Source organism: Pseudorasbora parva, chromosome 6, assembly GCF_024679245.1.
Source record: "Pseudorasbora parva isolate DD20220531a chromosome 6, ASM2467924v1, whole genome shotgun sequence".
NCBI classification, from domain to species: Eukaryota; Metazoa; Chordata; class Actinopteri; order Cypriniformes; family Gobionidae; genus Pseudorasbora; species Pseudorasbora parva.
This window is the reverse complement of record NC_090177.1, coordinates 27,485,453-27,510,570: the sequence shown is the minus strand read 5'-3', so window position 1 is coordinate 27,510,570 and position 25,118 is coordinate 27,485,453. Positions and strand designations below refer to the sequence as shown.

General features: G+C 36.9%; 1 protein-coding gene across 2 annotated transcripts in view; it reads left to right on the top strand.

The window, feature by feature from the left end:
• The window catches only part of slco4a1 (solute carrier organic anion transporter family, member 4A1), a 37,131-nt gene extending 13,222 nt beyond the window's left edge, over window positions 1-23,909 (top strand). Inside the window, exons 1-12 of one of the 2 annotated variants that reach the window (XM_067446559.1) lie at window positions 3,665-3,795; window positions 8,584-9,176; window positions 10,527-10,899; window positions 11,732-11,822; window positions 13,807-13,928; window positions 14,033-14,144; window positions 17,290-17,444; window positions 17,566-17,818; window positions 19,582-19,744; window positions 20,039-20,214; window positions 20,924-21,137; window positions 21,814-23,909. In XM_067446559.1, coding sequence (XP_067302660.1) covers window positions 8,769-9,176; window positions 10,527-10,899; window positions 11,732-11,822; window positions 13,807-13,928; window positions 14,033-14,144; window positions 17,290-17,444; window positions 17,566-17,818; window positions 19,582-19,744; window positions 20,039-20,214; window positions 20,924-21,137; window positions 21,814-21,993 — 2,247 coding nt within the window. In that variant the 5' untranslated portion in view covers window positions 3,665-3,795; window positions 8,584-8,768 and the 3' untranslated portion in view covers window positions 21,994-23,909. Of the gene's footprint in view, window positions 1-3,664; window positions 3,796-8,583; window positions 9,177-10,526; window positions 10,900-11,731; window positions 11,823-13,806; window positions 13,929-14,032; window positions 14,145-17,289; window positions 17,445-17,565; window positions 17,819-19,581; window positions 19,745-20,038; window positions 20,215-20,923; window positions 21,138-21,813 lie in introns of those variants that run through there. The other variant, XM_067446558.1, reaches the window with a different exon arrangement.
• The last annotated feature ends 1,209 nt before the right edge of the window (window positions 23,910-25,118 follow it).

Sequence of the window (25,118 nt, the reverse complement as noted above, 5' to 3'; positions counted from 1 at the left end):
ATACTTAAATTCCGCTGTCCCTTTATCACAGTGATAGTGAAGAATTAGGTGATTAAATACCACCCCACCAATTATGACCTTGAAAAACACTTGAGAGAAGGTGTACCAATCGCACTGCTGACATGAACCCACATTGTTTTTTCTTTTATGTTTTCTTGCATTATATGTTCTTATGCATTTCTCTACGGTTTTAAGTTCATCAGTGTTCAGTCGTTAAGTGGACATTAAGACTCTTTTCAGGTGTCAACTACGGAGAAGCCTTCCACCTATTGAAATCTACCCAGTGAACCACACCATTGGAGGTGTGAGGATTACACAAGGAGAGTCAGATTATCGGGAAGGTGCAGAAGCAGAAGCTTCCCCATGAAGAAGTGACACGTTAACTGAACATTCACCAAGGTCCGAGACTGACTCTATGAACATGCTGTGCTGAATTACAGGTAGAACACCTGAACACATTCACCCGCCAGCTGAAACTCAAGCTACACAAACCTGGCGAGACGGTGTCCTGCAGGTGAACAAAGAGCCTTCCGAAGGGCTCTGCAGCTGCTAAGACAATTTCTTCATCTCAAGGATTGAACCAACGTCTAACCAACGTCTAACAGTGATCCCATAGGACCACCAGAGTTTGACCCATTGGGATCAAGAGGTGGAACTGTAAGACTGAAAAAACTAGTATATGCCGAAATGTCTGAATGAAGAACAAAGACTCTCTGAGAAAATAAGGAAATTAACATCTGAACTGTCCCTCACACACCACTGGAGACGCAAGTCTCACCTCACTATCAGCTAATCTACATCTTTCCCTATTGACTCCCTCTCCCCCAATTCATTCCCTCTCTCATGCTGAGATCACTGAAAATGCATCCAGAATCTCTATATTACAATGTCAATCCACACGATCGAGTATCATATGTGTTTGATATCGTTTGAAATGTCTCAGTGCGACTGGTAAAAATATCTCAACTCCACAGAAGTTAACCAAAAGATAATCAATGTTTTAAGAGTTTAAAGATATCTTGTCTTAGTTTGGTGGGTGTGGCTTTCAACCATTTGGCTTTTACATCAATACAAGTCTTGATCAATGCAAATTCCCATTGTGAACTTGTGTTTACATTTGAAAGAGTTTGTGCATTTGTTTCTGGGTATTTAAGGAAATGTTGCAAAGAGCTCAGGGCTTGACACTTTAAATCGATCAGCCCGTAATGTTGGATATCTCAAGATAGCCAGCATTATGTAGTTTTCAGAAGTCAGGTATACATTTCATTCTTTACTTCAGACTATTTGATGTTATATATGGATTACCTTTGAATTGACTATGTAATTGGCTTTATACATTTACCTGACTGTTAAATAAATTGTTACACTTTGATGGATTCTGACTTGCTCTGGAATTATTCAGGTTGGGTATAATTTCAACAAAGGGTTAAACGGAATAATTAAATGTGTACTTAAACTATTAAAAATGAATGACCAAATAACAAATTGGCATTCTAACCCAAATTCTAAATTATAATTAAATGGAGTCAGATAACGAGGAATTGGAATAATCCCCTTTGCCCCGCTGAAAAGACGAACGCGCAGCGAACTTCACCCGCCGATCGTTAGCCTCCATTGGGACGATTTGGGCGGCCTTACACCTACAGACTTTCAAACATGAAAATGTCATTTATTAATATATATTCGTGTCAAAATGGCATATAAACATCTTTTCCTATACTATTTTGTCTGGAAACACTTCCAACACGCTCGCGTGTCGCGTGAAAAATAGGCGTCTCTTCTATTTGAAGCATGCACGCGTTTTCCGTGCGGCTCGGACCGCGCGTGAGACGCAGGCAGTATGCAAGCTCTAACCGGTTAACATAGGAGCCGAAATAAAAATGGACACGCCACGCAGCCAAGACGCTCACGGCACGCTTGCAGTGTCCCCGGCCTAAAACTAGGAACACATGCAAACAAGAACAGGGAAAACAGAACTAAACACAATGAACTAAACATAACACTTACACCCAGCACCTGAATTAAACCCATTACACAACTTTTAAAAATAGACGTTTGTGTGAATGCTTTACAGATACCGCTTCCTTCCCATGAATCCTTAGCGAAAGTGGCTTTCTCGTGGTCTTGCTTTGTTTCCTTGTTTTTTTTTCTCTGTAATTCATATCACACCATATGACCATCTAGCATGGTTCAAAGAAAAGGGAAGGAACCTGCACTCCACAACAAACACGTTCCCACCCTGAGACTCTAATCTCTCGCTGATGTTATCCTTCCCTCCGTTTGATCACACGTTTAAAATTAGAAATGAAAGAGTTCATAGAACACAATAACAAATAATTAGTCTTTTCTTTATTAATCTCATTGTCACAAAGCCTGAACCACAGAGCTCTTTTGAAGAAAAAAACTGGCAAATGATTCACTCACACAGCCTTAGCCGAGCCACCAATCCTCTTAATGCTAAAGCCTCACCACAACTTTTCAATCAGGTGTTCATTATTCATAGATGCATGCAAATGAGTCAGAGTTTAAACCAGAAATTGCAATTTTCATTTTGCTTATTTAGTTTGATCATTCTCCTGTTATCTTTAAGTTTTCTAAACTAACTGAAAGCTTAACAGAGAAACTGATGACATCCATTCTCATGTTTGGCTCTCATGATATAGGCTACATTTATCCAGATATGTACTTTTATCACAATGGCGTCTCCTTTAAAAACTATCCACACTATCGCTTTCAAGCTTTTTCCACAAAAGTTGCTCACCCACATTGAAACATCTGAAAATGTTTAAATCACCTTACTGAGCATGTGTAAAATTAGTGTAAAAACAGAACATGTGTAAAAGCAGAAATAATAAAGTTCTCACAATATTATTTCTGCCACATTCATTTTATTAGCACAATATCATACCACTCAGTGTTGCGTCCAGTTTGCAGTTTGTTCTCAAAATGCCAAGATGTTAACGGTCGCACTTAAGGCTTCAGAAACGCTCTTCGGAAACCTACGGGTGATGTCACGGACATTACATTGCTTGCTCTAGGAAATGAACCCATAAAGGGATAGTTCAATCAAAAATGAAAATTCTGTCATCATTTACTGTATGAGTTTCTTTGTTCTGCTGAACACAGAAGATATTTGAAAAATGTTTGCAACCAAGCAGATAGAGCAACTAATCACTACCATAGTAGGGAAAAATACTATGGTAGTGAATGGTTGCTCTATCTGCTTTGTTACAAACATTTTCCAAAATATCTTATATTAATATGTTCAGCAGAACAAAGAAACTAATACAGGTTTGGAACAACACTAGGGTGAGTAAATTAGTTTAAATTTTTGGGTGAACTATCCCTTTAATCTTGGCATTTGTGGAACAAAGCTCTACTGTTTGAGCTACTGTACAACAATACCATCCTTTTAAAACAAAGCATTTTTATATTTGTGGTAGAGTAAGTTACAGTGTTAGTGCAATCTGACTGGGTCTACTGGTTCTTTTTTTACTATGCCATGCTGAACAAACACATTCATGCAGCGTGAATGAAGTGTGCGGAGTTAAGAAGAGACATCTGTGATGCTTGAGGTGCTGATCATTATGTCGGGTAGATGCGGTGGACAGGAGTGTGTCAGTGCTGCTTCGGTGATAGATGTGAAGGAGTGAGAGGCTGGAGTAACGCCCATTTGGGACTGTCTTGCATGCTCCTAGTCTCTTATGCTCCTTGTTCTCTTCTCTTTTCTTCTTTCTTGCACAATCAAACTCTCAGACCCTTTTAGACCAATGAAGTATGATCTAAGGCACTGAGGTAGGCAACATTACTTTTTTTGTTTGTTGGAATGTAGTTCTGGGCTTTAATATGTGATACATTTGTGAACAACTCTCATGCTTTCTAAGATGATTTTTATTTCCAGGGAATGCATGTGCTGTTAAAATGTACAACTTAAGTGTATAAAAAAAATGTATAACACTGGAAATGACTTTGGATAAAAGTGTCTTTTAAACACTTTTGAAAAGTGTTTCTTGCTCAGATGCAATTCTATAAAGTGATCTTATTTCAAGTATAATGCTCGTGAATCATTTAACAATGTGAGTGCTTGAACACAAAACTTTAGGTTATTATGTAATCATATAAAATCTGAATCTTTACTAGATGGGTTCATTTGCACTTACAGGATCTTTTGTTTCGTTAATGAGTTGTTCACTTTATCTAGGTCAATTGAAATGCTAACATACTAAGAATAGGACATTTTATATACCTGTTATATGTAATAATGCAATACAAAATAGGCTAAAATCAAATACTACAAACTATAACGAACACAAAGGCTGATCTAAATCAAAATTTAGTGTGGAATAAGTGAAAATTAAAATAATTGTAAAATAATATATACTGACATTTATGTTTGCATGAATCGAAAGTCTTTTAAGAAACAGGCTGAGATAATCAACTTAAATTGAGCTAAGGGTTAAGAACAAGGAAGACTGCAAATCTTAAAATGGTTTTACACAGGCAAAACTTGCCTAAAATAGCACATCTTTCGTTTGAAAGCCTGCACATTTTAATGGCTGTTGCACTCTTGAGTTGTTTCTTTTAAATAAAATAAAAAACTTGAGTTGTATCCCCTTTTAATTCTTTCATTTGAATTTTGAGGGTGGCATTTGAAATGTATCACATGTTAAGTTTTTATATCATATACACATGATTCTCAGATTGAAAATTGCTAACTCCTTCACGCCTAGCCTTTTTTACGATGATTTTACGATTGCCTTATTTGCACAAAACTGAGCATTTCTTGACTTTTTACAACTTATTAGAAGCCCATTTACAATCACTTCTGTGAATGTGCAACTCTGGCCATTTTCAGTTAATCTGTTAATGCAGCAATCATTTGAATATTTGGTATAGGTCTTTTGGTTTGGCATGCATGTCTACCGAATGAATGCAGCACTATGCAGTTTTAACTACTACACATGCAGAACGTAATTTGAAACTCCATTTTTTAAACCCTAGGATGGGACAACACAGTTTATAGATATTCTTGTTGCGAATGCTTCTGAAAAATAATGGAGGAGGCATAGTTACAGTGAGGAAAATAAGTATTTGATCACCCTGCTATTTTGCAAGTTAATCATGAAGGGGTCTGAAATTATCATCATAGGTGCATGTCCACTGTGAGAGACATAATCAAAACAAAAATCCAGAAATCACAATGTATGATTATTTTTGAACTATTTATTTGTATGATACAGCTGCAAATAAGTATTTGAACACCTAAGAAAATCAATGTTATTATTTGGTACAGTAGGCTTTGTTTGCAATTACAGAGGTCAAACATGTCCTGTTGTTTTTCACCAGGTTTGCACACACTGCAGGGATTTTGGCCCACTCATCCACACAGATCTTCTCTAGATCAGTCAGGTTTCTGGCCTGTCGCTGAGAAACACAGAGTTTGAGCTCCCTCCAAAGATTCTCTATTGGGTTTAGGTCTGGAGACTGGCTAGGCCCCGGCAGAACCTTGATATGCCTTGATAAGAGCCACTCCTTTGTTATCCTGGCTGTGTGCTTCAGGTCATTGTCAAGTTGAAAGACCCAGCCTTGACCCATCTTCAATGCTCTAACAAAATCTTGTAATACATGGCCCCGGTCATCCTCTCCTTAATACAGTGCAGTCGCCCTGTCCCATGTGCTGAGAAATACCCCCAAAGCATGATGCTACCACACCCATGCTTCACAGTAGGTATGGTGTTCTTGGGATGGTACTCATTTTCCTCCAAACACATTTAGTGGAATTATGACCAAAAAGTTATATTTTGGTCTCATCTGACCACTTTCTACTTTGACTCCTCTGGATCATCCAAATGGTCATTGGCAAACTTAAGACGGGCCTGGACATGTGCTGGTTTAAGCAGGGGAACCTTCCGTGCCATGCATGATTTCAAACCATGACGTCTTACCAGTGTATCACCAACAGTAACCTTGGAAACGGTGGTCCCAGCTCTTTTCAGGTCATTGACCAGCTCCTCCCGTGTAGTTCTGGGCTGATTTCTCACCTTTCTTAGGCTCATTGATGGAGCCCCAGTCCGAGGGAGATAGACAGTCATGTTTAGCTTCCTCCATTTTCTAATGATTGCTCCAGCAGTGGACCCTTTTTCAACAAGCTGCTTGGCAATTTCCCCATAGCCCTTTCCAGCCTTGTGGAGGTGTACAATTTTGTCTCTAGTGTCTTTGGACAGCTCTTTGGTCTTTGCCATGTTAGTAGTTGGATTCTTACTGATTGTATGGGGTGGCCAGGTGTCTTTATGCAGCTAATGACCTTTAAAAAGGTGCATCTAATTTGGGATAATAAATGGAGTGGAGGTGAACATTTTAAAGGCAGACTAACAGGTCTTTGGGTTGATAGACTAGAACCTTGAATTCTAGCTGATAGACAGGTGTTCAAATACATATTTGCAGCTGTATCATACAAATAAATAGTTAAAAAATCATATATTGTGATTTAAAAAAAAGTTTGATTATGTCTCTCACAGTGTACATGCACATGCGATGACAATTTCAGACCCCTCCATGATTTCCAAGTGGGAGAACTTGCAAAAGAGCAGGGTGTTCAAATACTTATTTTCATCACTGAAGCTGCATCAAGAAAATTGATGCAAAACAAATTAATTTACAAGCATATAGTTTAATGTATTTGAGATGTGTTTTCTTCAGCACATAACTTACGTCTGTAAACAAACAAAATAAAAAACATTGATGTGTCCATAAATACCTCATTAACAAACAGACACAAAATATGATATTAAATTGTCATAGATCACTATTTTTCAAAGACACAAAATTAGATTAAAAAAGACAACTGTTTTGAGTAAATCTCACAAATGCTAATTCAGGTGACCAGTTGTGAGTCAAAAGTGCTGAAATTAGATGTTGTGCCATATGGTCAGGAGAAAAAAGTAAGGTGTGGTGCCTTATGCGGTTACAAGGCGTAATTAAAAGTACCTTAGTTTGCATACTGCTGCTCTTCTTCTACTACTTTACTCTCTTCAATAAAGGGTTAGTTCCCACAAAAATGTAATTTCTGTCATGAATTACTCACCCTCATTCCAAACCTGTAAGACCTTTGTTCATCTTCAGAACACAAATTAAGATATTTTTGATGAAATCCGAAAGCTCTCTGAGACTCTGACCCCTCCATAGACTGCAAAATTACTACAACATTTAAGGTCGTCGTTAATTTAGTCCATGTGGTTCAACTTCAATGTTATGAAGTGACAAGAATACTTTTTGTGCTCAAAAATTGTCTTCTCCACTGTATCAGTCTCCTACACAATCCACGCAAGCACCACAACGCATGCATGTGATCATGATCATGCTCAGCCAAGGAAGCGCTGTACTTTGTGAATAACCCAAAAAAGTAAATAGGGGGGAAGAGGAGAGATTGTTGAATAAAGTTGTTATTTTTGTTTGATATTTAGTACAAAAAGTATTCTTGACACTTCATAACAATTATGTTCAAGCACTGTAGTCACATGGACTATTTTAATCTTTACTACTTTTCTGGGCCTTGAAAGTTACAGTAATGTATGGAGGGGTAAGAGGGGTCTGGGATTTCATCAAAAATATATTAATTTGTGTTCCGAAAATGAACAAAGGTTTGGAACGACATGAGGGTGAGTAATTAATGACAGAATTAAAAAAACTGGGTGAACTAAACCTTTAAAGCTTTAGGTAAAGGGTTGCCAGATATCACAAAAACCTAAAGCAATACAAGCCTCTTAATGTCACGGTTTTGGTCTATTTATTTTGGGACTCTTAGTTTAAAGTTATATCTGTTCTTTTTTTCCTAGTTTCTCTTTTCCTTTTCAGTTCCTGTTTCCTTTTGATGTCATAGATATTAATTGTTTAATTGATTAGAGTCTCACCTGTCCCTCATTGCCATGGTGTATTTAAACCCTCAGTTGCGTTCTGTCTTTGTCTTGTGTTAACCTTTCATGCTGGTAGGTATCTTTGTTTGGGTGCTAGTGTTTATTAAATGTTATTTAATCGTTCAGCTGTGTCAAACATTTTTATTGTGGATAATAAAGGCAAGTCAGTGTAACACTTAAAGACACAATGTAATAAACAGACCAAGCAAGCAATATAAACAAGTACTTGTCTTGTATATATACTTGTTTTTTTCACTGTGAGAATATGGACTTGTGGCGTAAGAACAGTGTCAATTGCGTCAGTCTCATGCTAAATGCTTTGCTTCTTTAGTTTGCATAATTATCTTCTCAACACAAGTCTGAATAAGGAATATTCAAAATCCTGTGGGCTACTGTAGGTCATTGCCCTCTGGAGAAGGTAACAAAGAGCCTCTGCCGCAAAAAAAGTGCAGTGTGAGTCTCTCAACCAAAAGAGTGTTTTGTGGATTAGTTCTGGATGGCATGCAGAACTAATCCAAGCTCATTACAGTTTTTTGGGGGGATCTGTTAGAACGTCACACTTCACTACTGAATACAGAGAAAAATCTTAATCTCTTTTGTTTTTGTTGTGAGGATTTATTGAAGTTGGCGACAAACTTATTAAGTGTCTCTTTCTCCCTCTTCTTTGCAGAATTAAGTTGTCCAAGATCTGTATGACTTCAGTTTTAACTCTAAGAAGCTCTGTAAAGGGATTCTTGTCTAAAGACTGCAATCAAATCACTCTGCAAAACTACGCATAAAATCAGTGTTTCCTGTGGAAAAGTTTTGTTTTCTTATTCTTCACAAAGTCTGTCACAGTGCCCCCTTTTTGGGGTCATGCCCCACCTCTTAAACAATGACACTTCCTTCAGCTCCAAGCAAGAGCTTCTGGTCCTGCATGACAATCCACTGGGACCTGGTCCAGACACTCCCAGCCCTGTGGAGTCCCAGAACTCTGGGCCTGGCAGCCCGTCTGGAGATGCACTCACTGTGTTCCACAATACAAGCAAACTGGGGCTTGAGCTCACAGAGCCACCGATTGGGCTGAAGTTTGTCCCAACAGACACTGGGAATCTGTGTGGATGGGGAGCACTGACCCCACGGTGTATCCAGACCTTCAACACCCCACGCTGGGTTCTCTTCTTCCTCTGCGTGGCCTCGTTCCTCCAGGGCATGATCATCAACGGCTTCATCAACACTGTCATCACCTCCATCGAGAGACGTTTTGATCTACGCAGCTACCAGGTCAATTTCTTTTAAATATAAATGTTTAGTTAGTGTGGTTTAAAATATTGCCACCATATTGCTTATGTGTTGGAGATTTCTTTATTTTATTGTTAGTATCGATTGATGTTAAATATTTACAGATTATGAAATGTTGCTGTTCTCCTTGCCATTCACTGATTTTTAAGGATAATCAGGCAACACTTTTGTAGTTTTTTGTTCTTTCTTGATGGAGAAATATTGCTTAACCTTTTTAGTCGGAAGTCCATCAAAATGTATTTGATAAAAAAAGAAAGTGAAAACAGTAATACTGTGAAACAGTTTAAACTAAAATTTTGCATTTAAATTTATTTTAAAATGTAATTTAGTCCTGTGATGGTAAAGCTGATTTTTTAGCATTATTAATCCATTGTCACATGATTCTTTAGAAATCATTCTAATATGCTGATTTGGTGCTCAAGAAACATTGCTGAAACATTTTTGAAATCAGTTTGCTTAATAATTTTCTAAAAATGTTTTTATTAATAGAATGCATTTGAAATATACATTCTTTAATTATTCTTTTTTTTTCTTTAAATATTACAAACCCCAAACTTTTTAACGCTGGTTCATGTGCTCTTAATTTCATGCTAATTCTCAGTAGAAGCATTAGCCTAGAAATCTAGACGCACCCTAGTGGCAGCAAATTGAATCTGCCGCGAGTGTCGTCTAGCAACTCTCAATACAGTTCTGAGCTGTAAAAACCAAACTCTGGTCGGGCCAATCACATCTTGTATAGAGTCGGTGGGCGGGGCTTAACATAGCCGGCAGAGATGGCCGAGTTGCGCTTGCGTGCTTCTAGTAAACACAGAAACTGGTGAACGGCGGTCTTTCGAATCAGCTTTGACCGTGACTCTGGAAGACTTGGAGTTAAGCTTTTCTCTGAGAGAAGAACAAAGAACGGCACTGCAGTCATTCTTAAAAAGAGAAGATGTGTTTGGAATTTTGCCGACCGGATACGGCGAATGTTTAATCTATCAACGAGCTCCGCTTCATGTTGCTCTGGTTGGTTGTAGCGCTATCCTATCTCGTGCAGAGGGAGTTTGAAAGACAACCGTTTATCCCGCTCCTCGGATTGAGCCCTGTCAATGGTGAGTTTCCAGACCAAACATCTTGATGTGGGTCTGGCTTGTCAGGCTATAGAAGCATCGCAAACCAATCATCTTGCGTATAGCATTGGGTTGTAGGTAATAATAGTTTAAAAAATATGCATGGCCCTGAAAGACACATTGTGGAGTAGTATTCACACTGGGATTCAGCCTTGGTAGCCATTACTGAAAGTATTCATCTCAGCATTATTAACACAATATTTTATTTGTTTTGCTATTACAGGCAGGGCTCATTGCAAGTTCCTACGACATTGCTGCTTGTGTGTGCCTGACATTCGTGAGCTACTTTGGTGGTACGGGTCATAAGCCTCGTTGGCTGGGCTGGGGTGTGCTCATCATGGCACTGGGGTCTCTGGTCTTTACCCTGCCCCATTTCACCACACCACCCTATCAGGTGAGAGTACCGGAGCGCATGGGATTGTGCTCGGCCAATCACACAGAGATCTGTGTTGGCGAGGAAGGTGGGCTGTCAGCGTACCGCTACGTCTTTATGCTGGGCCAGTTTCTTCATGGGATTGGGGCAACCCCTTTGTACACCCTCGGGGTCACCTACCTAGATGAGAACGTCAAGTCAAACTACGCACCTGTATATATAGGTGAGTGTGATAACACTATGAAAAACATACTGTATACAGGCTGATGAAATATTTTATTCTGTTTGCCCATTTCACTTAAAGCAAATTATTTAAACACTTATTTTTCAACACTGTTAAGTGTAATCTTTAGCAAATCTCCAACGAAATATACATTTTCAAACTGTACATTATAATGCTGTGATACCTGTGTGGGTGTATGTATATGTATGATTAAAATGGAATTTGGGGAAATGTATTGATTAATAAATCAATAAATCTAGAGAGGTTCTGTATAATACATTTTTTTTTTATTATTATTTGTAATAGATTTCATAGGGTGTATGCCCATTAATTGATTGGAAATAATTCAGATGGTGTGTTTGTAAAAGTGTAGCTGATCTTAAAAGTATCCAGGCACTCATATTCTTCATATTCTTAAAAAAACAAAACAAAAACAAAAAAAACAACAATTGTCTTATAGTTTATATAGAAATTACTCAAGAATTGATATTTGCCCTCACTGAACCCTGTAAATTTGTCCCACTCAGTCTTTGACACACCTAGTCATTTTTCTTTTGTCGTTATCAGTGAGCCCCACTAGTTTCCACCTCAGACATCAATAAAACCTCCTTCAATTGTTTTTCTCCCCACCGTCCCATTATCAAAGGCCATCAAGGACAATCGCTACCCTGCTTGCCCCCACTCCAGACATAGGCACTGGAAATTGCATCTTATTGCGCCTTTTGATTGAAAACAAAGCATGAATCAGTGTGAACCTAGACTAGCTTTTATATGACTCAGGGGGCAATGGAGAGAGCCACAGAGACTTGATGTGCTGCTTTTCTTTTTTCAGGGATCTTCTACACAGCTGCCATTGTAGGACCTGCGGCTGGATACTTGCTGGGTGGATTCTTTCTCAACATTTATACAGAGATCGACCAAACGTAAGTTTTAGTTTACCCAGAAAAGAAACTCATAGTTTACTCATCCTCATGACTTTCTAGTAGAAAAAAAAACGTGAATTATATTTATCTTCAATTCGATGTAGGGATGCAATTTTAATATATTTTTGTCTGACACCAAAAGGCTGTTAATTTTCATGCCATGGCTGATGACTCTTCAATATTAAAATTGTATACTATACATAATGAAAATCTAAAAACTAAAATTAACTATTAAGAATGCTATAAGTGAATTTAGGCATCACAAATTTATAATACATGTGTAGTCTGTAGTGTATTAAAATTGGATATTCATTTTGCACAGACAATCTAAATGTAAAAATAGGCAATAATTAGTTTGAACAAGTAAATATATTTTCAATATTATTATACTTTATACAAGAAATATATACTATCAACTGATATGCTACCAATATTGTGTATCCCTAATTTGATTAGGACCCAAGTCAAAGGCAAGTATAAGTTTAGTGTGGGTTAAATATACTTTTCTTCAACAGTAGGACTGGGACAGTTACCGTTTTACCACAATACCGCGATCACGTGATGCCTACCGCGGGTCTGATTGTCACTGCCATCACCGCAAAAAAAAAAAAAAAAAAAACTTGCTTTTTTTTTTTTTTTGTATAAAAAGATATTATTTACTATAGGCTACTCTGTATTTTATATATTTACATAAATACTATTTTCTACTTAAAAATAATCCAAAACTAAATTTTTTTGTTTTACTAACCAAAATAAGGACTCTGGGTTGCACGTGAGGGGAAAAAAGTAGCTTGTTGTGCAGGAGTTGTGCACTTTTTATTTTAATATCTCCTTTCATACTATTTTCTACTCAAAACTATCATTTCAAACTATAATATTGACCCAGTGTTTTGTGCGTGAACACTGTTTTACGTGATTTTTACCACAGGGGTGACGCACAAAGCTTTGTTTACAAGCGAAATAAATTCGCAGATGTTACATCGCAGCCATGAAAACAGACTATGAATTAATGCCGAATGAGAGAGGGAGGCTGAGACCAATTTAAGATTTGCCAGCTTTTTAATTCTGTTTTACGATCTGGTCATCCAAAATTACGATTTCCGTTATTTTTAACAATAGGTCTAACGTTAGTCCATTTTATCCCACGGGACCTCTCGTTTCTTTTCCCAAATCTTCACTCATTTTTGCAGGGAATTATAAATGTTTCTTCCTTTCGTTTGCTTAAGTCTATTATACCCATTCACATCTTTTACTGTGGTAAAGTAGAAAAACACTGTAGGATGAAATTTTATTTAACACAGTTTGTGCTTGTTATTAGACTTGAGGCGCGTCAAGTTTATTTGAATAGCGCAGTTCACACGCAGCGGTTTTACTTTCCTTTTCTCTAGCAGTGCATAATCAATAGCCTAAATGTCTTGACCATTTGGAAGATAAAATTCGCTCTTCAGACGTTTTACAACATGTGTTGCTTTGCAACATTAGGAGAAAACATAAAGAAGAAGATATTTGAGACGGTGTCTATCCAGCTCGTGTCCCACATTCATCTTAAAGTGCAGAAACATCTTTGCGGGACAATAGGCTATAAAACAAAAACATTTTAAACAAATATTTAATTTACCATTAATTGTTACCATTATTTACTTATAATCATTTAAATGTTTTACAGGCTGTATGTGTTGTTTCACTGACGGAAAATAAGCACACATGCTTATGAAATGGATGTTTGAGTGTTTATTATTTTAAAATGTAGGCTATATAAGCGGTTTAAAAGGTTTACCACTGAACAGCAGGAATTTCTTGCTTTTCAACCGTGGTAAGAAAAAGTCCATACCGTCGCAGCCCTATTCAACAGACTAGGATCGATTTGGACCCCATTACTTCCATGATGAATACAATCTGGCATGAAAATAACAAAAATTGATATTTTACGCAGTTTCATTAGCAGTAAAAGTTTCTAATAGTAAAATCGCTCTCTTTCCCTCAGGACCGAGCTGACTCCTGAAAACCCGCTGTGGGTGGGAGCTTGGTGGATTGGTTTCCTGGCAGGAGGGGCGGCAGCTCTGGTTATCGCTCTGCCTATACTGGGTTACCCACGACAGCTACCAGGTGCTACCCACAAGTGCAATTCAAAAGAAGTCAAGTGTCTCCAGTACAGTACAGTACAGTATATGATTAATGTGGATAACTGTCTCACTTTCTTTATCTTGCAGGCTCGCAGCGATATGTGGCCATGCGTGTCTCAGAGGCCCACCAGCTGAAGGATGGCAGTCAGGTCACTGCAACTGATCCTCAATTTGGAAAAACAGTAAAGGACATGCCCAGGTATGATAGGATGAGCTAAAAAGTGGTTTGCCCTGGTGGGTTTTCAGTCGTATTGAAAGACATACCAAATTTCCCCACCTTTTAATACGCGTGTACTGACATGTTTATATTTAGAAACGGTTGATGGGAAGAAGCTGAGGCTGTAGTTTTCTAGTTTGCCGAGTTCAGCGAATTCAAATGGGCGATGGGTCCCTAGATAATTTTCTTAAGATTGATCGATGAAATTAGCACTTTTCACTGTCACGTTACTCTTAAACATCCAATAAACTGCCACATACAAGTTATTGGGTTGTCGTTTTTCACTTGGTTTGCTAGTTTTTACTTGGCCACAAGTTTCCACTAGATATCATTAAAATCTCCTTTTCCTTCCTCCATCCAGTTTTCAAGGGCCATTGAAAGAAAAAGCACAAATTAATGCTGTCAACTGATGCTGTTGTAGTGTTATCCATAAATGGTCATTTATAGATTTGAAATGATGTAATCGTTGGCCAAGAGATGTCATCTGAACTTCATGCGCATTGTGATGTTTTAACGCAGGGTTTGTGTGGGTCTTTAAAAACGTTTTAAAAAGTCTTTATTTGACCTTCCACAATTTAAGAATGTCTCTTAAATTCGATATCATGGGATTAAATTTGGGCCCTATGATTTTTGTGATGCAATTCTGTCCATGTTTTCTACAGAATCCATTCATAAAAATTAGGGCTGTCAAAATGTATGCGTTAATAAAGCATTAATGCAAATTAATTTGAATGGCACTTATTTTATTAATGAGCGATGTTGGAGAAATCGAGAGCAGCCATAGACATTAAGGAAACAATTGACGTTTTATAGCCTATAAGCTACCATTTTTTCTATTTAACTTTTATTAGACTCCAGATAGAAATAAAAGAAAAGGGCGTTTTTGCACTAAGCAATTTGCTGCAGTCCAAGTCCGAGCGCAATATCGCTCCCTGCAGTACTGGTCAACTTGATTCTGTTGAACCCTGGTGCATATACGTGCATCTTACATAATCACAAACATCCGCAGAAAACAGAATGCGGGTCAATATATTGGATGAAGGGAGCTTTTTGTTGCATGCTTGTAAAGTGACTCTGAGGAGATTGCACAGGGTCCCCGCGGAGTCTTAAAAAGTCTTAAATTTCAAAATCAAAATATAAGGCCTTAAAAAGTCTTAAATTCGCGGAAGCATTGCGTTCTAGGTCTTACATAATGTTAAACAGGTCTTAATTTTCCTATGTCCATGTAATGCTACTTCATTAAAATGCTCTCTCCCGCAGCGCACACGTGTGTGTGTGTGTGTGTGTGTGTTTGTTCCGTGGTGTTTGTAGTTCTTTCTTTCGCTAGACCAACTATTGTTCGCTCTATTACAACTACAAATTAGACAAGCATGCATCTTGTATTGTAGCCAATCAGCTTTTGTGTTATTGGCACGAGCCTCTTTCTGATCATACCCCACAGACGCATAAAACAGATTTTATTCTTCAGCTGAGTCTGACAGTTCTTGCAGTTTCGCGATCGTGAACTTGAAGGCGAATCTTTCACACCATCTTGCATAATGACCAACTAAAAGTATAATATACCCGATTGCACTAAAAAGTTAATAACAGTGATGTAAACTCTCAACTCCGATGTCAGGCTGTGTGTGTTTGCTGCCTGTCAGCGCACGCACGAGTGTATTGAATGTGTTATTTCTATGCTCATTAGCCTAACGTTACTCTTGAACGATCAAATATACACATTATGCATATGTCTATATCCTGATTTGAGTTAAAAAGTTTAAAAAGGGACATGTAAGTAAGTACTGGATCTGCGTATTAGTAAGTTCTCAAAGTGAAAGCAAACGGGGAAAGCAGCATTTACACTTAAAGGAACCCCTTCTGAACTAAACTGAACAACATTAAGTGAGTTTATGCTTTAAACAAGAACAAATATCTGTCATTGGGTAGGAAAATTACTTGCATTTGTATTAAGTTGATTTTTATGAACCTGTGGATATTTGTTCTTGTTTTAATCATAAAATCACTTTCACAAGATTTCACAAGACGTCTTATCTCAAACTTGAAGTATTAAACTGTAAAATTAATTAAAGTTATGGAGATTTGTTGGAAAATGCATTTTCAAACTTTGAAGTGACACTAATACAACTCATTGAGTGCTTAGACATTACATTCAGAGAACATATAGATGTGTCGTTCCTTACATTTTCTTTAATTGGTCTTAAAAAGCTCTTAAATTTACCTTCATAAAACCTGCAGAAACCCTTTAACATATAAAATTCTAGATAGAATAATTAAAAATGCATGTTTTACATAGTTTGTTTTACTGTAGACCCTATGTAAAACATTGGATTTTTGGCCAGCTTTGGTCCAATCCCTTATAAAGTACACTGCATCATACTTAAAAAATAAAAGGGTACTTATAATGGAAATAATATACTTTAAAATAATATACTTCAGTGCAAACTGGATGCAATGTTTTCAGACATCTAATTGCACGTTAGCATTCTATTAAACCCTTTTGGCCAGTTTTCAACTGCACATTTTTGGAGAAAATAGTGTTTAATGAACTACAGAGCTTTCTGAATGAAAACAAGGTTTTCTAATCAGGTTTTAGAAAATACTGCTCCACAGAAACGGCATTGGAAAAAGATTAAAACTACATACTATTGACCGTTGATTCTGGCAAGTCTATGCTAATGCTGTTAGATTTGACTGCAGCATTTGACACAGTTGACTACGCAGTTCTTATCTCATGTTTGGAGAATTGTGTGGGCATTCAGGGGAATGATTTTAAATGGTTTCAGTCTGTTAGTATTGATGAATTCTCTTTGGGTACAGCTCCTAAAGGCTCTCCGAATTTATTCACCTTGTGTGTGCTTCCCTGAGGGTCTATTTATAAGAAGTACAATATCTCTTTTCAATGTTATTCAGACGACACTCAAATCTATTTGTCCCTGGGGTCCGAAATCCCAGAGGGTTTTGAACATTCGTCTATCTGATGTCCACTTGTGTCACGTTTCTATCCCATTCCCCTTTGCTCTACCTATAAAATCCATTTATGAAGAGTAGAGAACATCGTAATACCACGGTAACTGTGACACAACTGAATGAGTAGAGGAGTCATTTTTCTCTCTTTTGTCTATAGGTCAATGCTGCTTCTTTTGAAGAACCCTACCTTCATCTTTCTGTGTCTTGCTGGTGCCACAGAGGCCACGCTTATAGCCGGGATGTCCACGTTTGGCCCAAAATTTCTAGAGTCTCAGTTTAGTCTGAGTGCTTCAGAGGCAGCAACCTGGTTTGGTAAAAATCTCATGTCAATCAAACCCAATGCTATACCCTCTTGCTCAAATTACTCTTAGAATATAACAAACAACTACATACAGTACATTGAGTTGTGTTTAACTCCAAATTCTCATTCCAGGGTATATGGTGGTACCAGCTGGTGGAGGTGGAACCTTCCTGGGGGGCTTCATTGTAAAGAAGCTAAACCTTCGTTGCCGTGGTATCATCCGTTTTTGTACACTGTGTGCACTTGTCAGCCTAATGGCTATCTTCATATTTTTGGTACAATGTCCAAATGTGCCCATGGCAGGAGTAACTGCCCCATACTACAGCAACTTCACACACAACCACTACAGCGCTTCATACCTGCAGAGAGAAATCCACAACAGCAGGTACTGAACACTGAACTCATTACAGAACTGCAAACAATATAAACTGCAATAAAAAAAACAAAAAACGTAAAGACCCACAATATTTGTTATTATTACAGCAAGAGGTCAAAACCATACCTTATCAGTTTGAGATTATTGATTTAAAATAAATGCATCTTCAAAATTAACTACTTCATGCTAGTTTAGCCTGTTTATTATTGAATGTAAAAGTGCCCCCTGTCCCGTTCCTCAGTCCTGCTTTCCTGTTCGCGGTCTATTGCCCTAAAAAGTGAAGAGGGGGAAAATAAATAAATTAATTAATGTGAATAAACATCTGTGATAGTTTTTTTTTGTTTTTGTTTTCTCAATATCTGGAAATGCTACAGAGACCTACTTTTTCCCGTTTTGTCATGATTTATTCAGTTTTTAACAATAAAGATAAAGGGGCTTGACAGATATGTTATTAGTGAAGTTTTTATTAACAAAATTTCGGGAGGAGCACGTGCAGATAATTAAACCTGACTAAACACAATGGAGCACGCTCAGATAATTAAACCTAATTAAACACAAGTGGAGCACATCAAGCTAATCAACGATAAGAGGGGTGTATATATATACAGCAGATTTACCTTCTTTCGTTGACCATTTTTATTTTAGCATCCCTCCACCACCCCATCTCCTCACTTGATTCTAACAAACTCTTATTAGATGTCAACACAATCTATAATATACTCCAGTCCAGTTCTAGAGTATCTCTATCACGGGGGGGGTACTCTGGGTTCGGGCCAAATTCGGAGCCCGGAGCCCTCCTCCGGACAGCACGCCAAATACGCCTAATCTTTACTCTATTTAATTTGATGTAAGTGTGAACTAGTGAATTGATTTGTTGATTTAAGTCTAAAAATGTCAGATTAATAATACAATATTTTTTTTTATTTTTTTTTTATTATTTTTTTATTATTTTTTTAGAAGAAGTCTTAGAAATAAAAAACAAAATATAATTATGGTCTCTATGATATTAATAATGACTTAACAAGTAATTAAAATTAATTAACTCACTAGCCACCTATAGGTAGGGCTTCAATGATAAATCATATTTTAATCGTAATCACGATTTCTGATTCTCTAGATTAAGCAAGCATAATCATCTGTGATATACACTGGTTATTTTTTCATGAAGACGTTGAAATTTGCATGATCTTGCATTGACAACAAAGCTTAAAGACTTTAGAGATGCCAAGATTTTGCACTGAATAGGAGAAAGTGCAACGTGCAGCATGGCGGCCTAAGTCCCTACCTCTGAAAGAGATGATATTTTGCTCAAATTAAAGCAAAAAAAGTCTGCTTTCTCAGTCGCTGTTTGCTGTGACTAAATCTGAATAACCTCAGTGAATAACTGTAAAAAATCATCCAAGAATCCAAGTTATTATTAGGGATTTCACTGGATTAACTTTTGGAAGAATCTTCTTGTTTTGTTTAATGTACAGTAAAGAGTGTTAATTATATGACAAATATAATACAATAGGAAACTAGATTCTCTTGATTTGTGCTAATGTGAAAGTGCAATGACAATAATCATGATTTCAGTTTTACTATTATCATGCAGTACTGCCTGTAGGTATTAATCCAATAAAGTCTTGATATGTCACGAGAGTGATTTATTACACAGATAATGGTTTAAATGAATATCCAGAGCAAGAACAAGGGGATTGTCTGGCAGTGTTTTATTGATTGGTTGAGGTGAAACAGAATTTAAAACGAAGCATTCTTCTTTCTCCCTTTAGCTTCTCAGATCTGGGCAATCTCACCGCAAGCTGTAACACTGGATGTCACTGTGTTAAGGAGTTGTTTAACCCTGTGTGCGGTGCGAATGGAGTGATGTATTTCTCTCCCTGCCACGCCGGCTGCAGTTCCCTCAACCACACATATAGCCCCAGAGGCAGACAGGTACACAAACCTCACCTTTCTACACTCTGTCTGTGTCACGTACATGCATTTGACAATGCGATCAGTCAATTAACTCGACATAACTGCATACATTTTGTCAGGTAATTGTATTAAAGCTGTAAAAATATGACTTTATACTATGAAGGCATACTGTACGTTTCAGAACATAATATTAAACCGAAGTATTAAATCTTAGGTAAAATTAGTCATGTTTCTAGCTCTGTCATTTTTCACTTAAATTATTTTTCTTGAGCATAAATTTGTCCCTGTTGGTTTGTGTTTACACATTTATAGGTGTTCTCCAGCTGCAGCTGTGTGGTGGGGAATATATCATGGGGAGAACAAGGTTTTGCCGAAGCAGGGAGATGTGTGTCATCCTGCAATCACATGCCAGCCTTCCTCACTTTCCTCTTCGTCATCATCTTCTTCACTTTCCTCTGCAGCATCCCTGCACTTACTGCCACACTCAGGTATGACCACTCTGCATATATACTACGGTTCAAAAGTTTGAGGTCAGCAAGAATTTTTTGCAAGAAATACTTTTATTCAGTATGGATTCATTGAATGTTTACAAAATATTTCTATTCATCAAACAATACTGAAAAAATATATAACGGTTTACGTGAGAAGTCAAAACTGTTTTCAACATTGCTAATAATAAGAAATGTTTCATGAGCAGCAAATCAACATATTAGAATAATTTCTGAAGGATCATGGACACTGAATTTATATTGAAGACTGGACACTGAAGACTGGAGTAACGATGCTGAAAATTCAGCTTTGACATCACAGGAATAAATTAACATTTAAAATAAAACATTTTAAAATATATTCACATTAAAGAAAAACAGTTATTGAAATGTAATATTTCACAATATTATGTTTTTTAACTTATTTTTGATAAAATAAATGCCACCTTGGTGAGTATAAGATACTTTTCAAATACATGACATTTTTGAATGGTAGTGTAGATTAAAAATGCTAAATAAACGAGATTTGGTCATGTGACTGCAGCATACTACTGTTTTAAATGTATTGTGCAATAATACCTTTTACTTTACATTAAAAAAATCATTAGTTAAAGCTAGTTAACAGTAAGCTAGTATTTCATTCCAAATAGACAGATGTATAATCCAGATGTTTGTCATTTATAGCCAAAGTAACTGTGTTCTCCTGCAGGTGTGTTCCTGACAGTCAGAGATCGTTTGGTCTTGGAATCCAGTGGATCGTAGTAAGGACTCTCGGAGGGATCCCAGGCCCCATAGCGTTCGGCTCAGTGATTGACATCTCCTGTCTGCTGTGGGAGGAGCAGTGCGGGGAATTCGGCTCCTGTTACCTGTACCACAACTCAGCCATGAGCCAGTACTCGCTCATTGCAGGCATCATCTACAAGGTAGAGAAAGACACACTTGAAAAATATATGTGGAAATAATTGAAACAAGGTTCCCTGAGACACCAATGCTGACTCATTCCACATTCACTTTAATTTGTATGAAACTCTTGAAACTGAACTTTCAGTGTGCCACAGGAGGCCGTTTATTTTGCAGCACTAAATGGCCTCCAGTGGTACATTGACAAGACGAAGAGTTTGATAAAAGCTAAAGTATAACACATCAGGTGGTCCCCACTTGACGTACTTTAGCTTGTACAAAACTCTTGTTCTCGTCAATGTACCACTGGAGGCCATTTAGCCTGAGACTACTAGTGAAATTGCCATTTTGCATTTTTCTCATTTAATACAATTAATTCTAATATGATAATTATCATCAATGCTGAAAACAAACAAAAAAATCAGTTTTCTTTGATGAATAAAAACTTCAAAAGAACAATTTATTTGAAATAGAAATCTTTGTATCATGTTACTGTCACATCAATATTTTTATTTTCCTGTTTAAACCATGATATTGTTAATGTGGCCACACTTTTGAAGCCTGTTGTTTATACTCAATAGCAGTTCATTTTCAGATCACGTTCACATCAACCACATAAACCTTTTAAAATGAACCCGAGGACAATTTCTTTCAATTTAGTTAACACTTATCAAAATGTTCTCTCTCTTTCATTCTCAGGTTTTAGGGACTTTTTTCTTCTTGCTGGCCACCGTGCTCTACCAGCCGCCCCCTGAGTCTCCTCAGAGCAGCTGTGAGAGCACAGATGTGGGAGGGCATAACAGTAAGGGGGAGAAGAGAGACCTGCCAATCAAAGATCTCCCCCCTGAGATCATCTCCAACCCACATGCCAAATTATGACCTCAGTCTACAAATACACTGACACCTCATCTCAAATTGTGCGTGCGTGTGTGTGCTTGTGTGTCTAAAACCATCACTGTTCACTGTGCCACATCCCTCCAGCTATACATTGTTCCTAACAAGCATCTGTGATGTATTCTCATATACTCTCACTGCCCAACAACCTAAAACTAAAAAGCATCACAATGAACGACCAAAGGTCAGAGGGTAAATCAGAGCAGTTACATAAACAAAACCTACCAAAAGCAAACATAATCTTACCTTGAGAATAGATTATGCATAAAAACTGAAACATGCTATTTAAATGTAAAAACAATTAGAGCATTTTTGCAAGGAAAAAGCCATAGCCAATATTTAAAAAAGAGCACTAAATATACTTGTAACGGTAAGAGAAATACAGTAATATAACTGTAAAAATTATGACAAAGTGTTGAGCTTTTGTATGTATTAAAGATAGTGTATTCAAATGCTGCTCAGTTATAAGAAAAGAAAAACTGACAATTAGTTACATACTGTGCCTTTAAAGAGTTTTGCATAGTTCAGCACAGTTAGAAAGAGATATTGCAGGAAAAAAACCATCCATTGAGGTATCCTTCTCACAAACCCTTAAAATATCTCTAAATTGCACTTTAAAACTCATTTCACTGATGGAAATACACATCCAGGACCATTTACATTAGCCAACTATGTGCCATTAGGCCAAGTTTTGTCTTGCAACGTCATATTATGCAGTTCTAGTCCAGTTTAATATCATCTAAAGCATGTAAGACTTTTGATTCTTGTATTCATAAATTCTGAATCTTTTTTGACATTTAAAAATGTGCCCAAAAGTACAGAAGCTCAGGACAGGGAGGCTTCAAGGTGTGAGGTCAAATAGAGTGAGAGATGAAGAGGGAGCAGGTTTACAAAATCAACCTTTTACAAATGTATATGCAATGTTGCGAGATGACACGGAAAATGATTCTTGCACTGATTTTCAGCTACATTTAGGATGACGTGTCAAACACAAGACAATTTTTTTGGTTGTTCATAAAATAACAGAGGAAGCAGCATCCCCGCACCCCCTATCTTATTCTTTTGGTATGTAGCAGGAGTTTTTTTCCCCCCTGGTTGAACATTGAAGTACCACTAGCTGCTTAAATCCAAATATAAGAAACCTAACAAATATCTACTTCATAAACCTAATTTGCATATATCAAATGCTATTAAAGACATCTCACCAATGATACTTTACAATGATATTTTTATTTAATATTAAATGCATTTGTAAGATTATTATTTTCATTTTGTATCAGAACTCTCAAATTCTATTATTATTACTGTTATTATTAATATTATTTTTATTATGTATTTTCTTTCCCCGATGTGATTTTGATGGTTTACATCAACTCTAAAGGCAAGCCCTGAATGACAACGATGCACTCCGAAATTGAAGATTTGCACAATGAAACTAGACATGCAACAACAAAGAGTAACAAGATGTTTGTATTGAATTTGTGTCGGTTCATGTGTATTTTTTATCCCAATGACTGAAAGAAAAATGTCTTGTCACAAAATAAGTTTGTGAGTGGGCCTGTTTTTGTCTTCATTGATATTTATTTGTGATTTTTTTTTCCCTTCTACCACTGTGTTTCTAATCACTTGCAATGTAATTAGTTTTGGTACTTTCTTTGTCAAGTAATTTTTTAAGCTGAAGTTTCGATAAAAGTTGAGTAACACAAACTGTCATGTTTTCTTCCTGCCTATACCTTTTATGTACACACAAACGCACATCTGGTTCGCTATCTTTGTGGGAACTCTCCATAGAGTCATAGACGTAATTTGTTTTTATACTGTACTAACTGTATTCTATCCATCATACAAAACTTTCTGCAGTTTTATATAAAAAATAAAAATAAATAAAAACTCCTTTAAAAGCTTGTTCTCTCATGGGGACCTCATTTTAGTCCTCATGAGTCTGTATGCAGCCAGGTTGAAGAAATGCTTAAAAATCAGTAGGGGAAAAAAATCAAGTTTTAAATTAAATTTGATTACAGTATTTAATATTTATTCTCCCTATCCAGTATGGAAACGTTGGCCAGTAGAGCTGTGGTGATATGAGAATAAAAATGATTCATGTAGTCTCAAAACAAGTAAAAATAAAGTGGCTTTTTGTAACAAAATGAAAATACAAAATGCTCAAAAATTGGGTCGTTTTAAACAGACAGCAAAAACAACTTCAGCGTACTTTCAGGAGTCTAGTCATTGCATTATTTGTTGGTGCCACTAGATGTCACTGGCTATACATTGTTGTAAATTTGTATCACTAACTGAAATGGCGAGGCGATTCTTTGAAGAAAAAAAGAGTGATAATAATACAATATATGGTTAGTTTAGCGCCATGCAATGTCTGAACCCACTGATAAAGACACTCTTATATTATGCTATGAAGTTATGTTCAAAACTTAAGAATTTCTGCTGGAAAATGTCATTTTGAAAGGTCACAGAATGTGTATAGAATTATGTTATTAGATTGGCAAATCTACAGTTTATATCTTAATTTGAGTTGTAAAACGTCAAAGCTAAAGCACACACTAGAGATCAAACACAAGCCAAAATGCCAAACACAGAGAGTTTTTTTAGAAGGTCAATTGATTGAGGGTGTTACATCCGGTAGGCTACTGATTTTGAATAGCCTACGCATATTATGAGTTCATGTCTGGTGTACTACACAAAACCTGTCTGAATGATTCATTCACCAATCAGACAGATTCGATTAGTTCGCCCAAAAAATTTAAATGATCATCATTTACAAATCTGTTTTAATTAAATCTCAACAATTTATCTTCCTTCATTGAAAGAAACGCAACTACCACTTTGACACTTCAAACTGTTCATAATGAGTAATACAGTAGTAATACCAATCCAATTGAGCAATATATGATGAGCAAATAGAATTTAGGTTTTTATTCACATATAAACAGTGTTGGGAAGTAAGTTACATGTAACAGAGTTAACGTAATTTAATTACAAAATTAAAGTCCCACTTAGGAGGGGACGTTTTCAGGACCTTGCAATGTTCCCTAAAAGTTCTCTAAAGGTGATGAAATTCCCAAAACATAGAACGTATCAGGGATGTTCCTAAA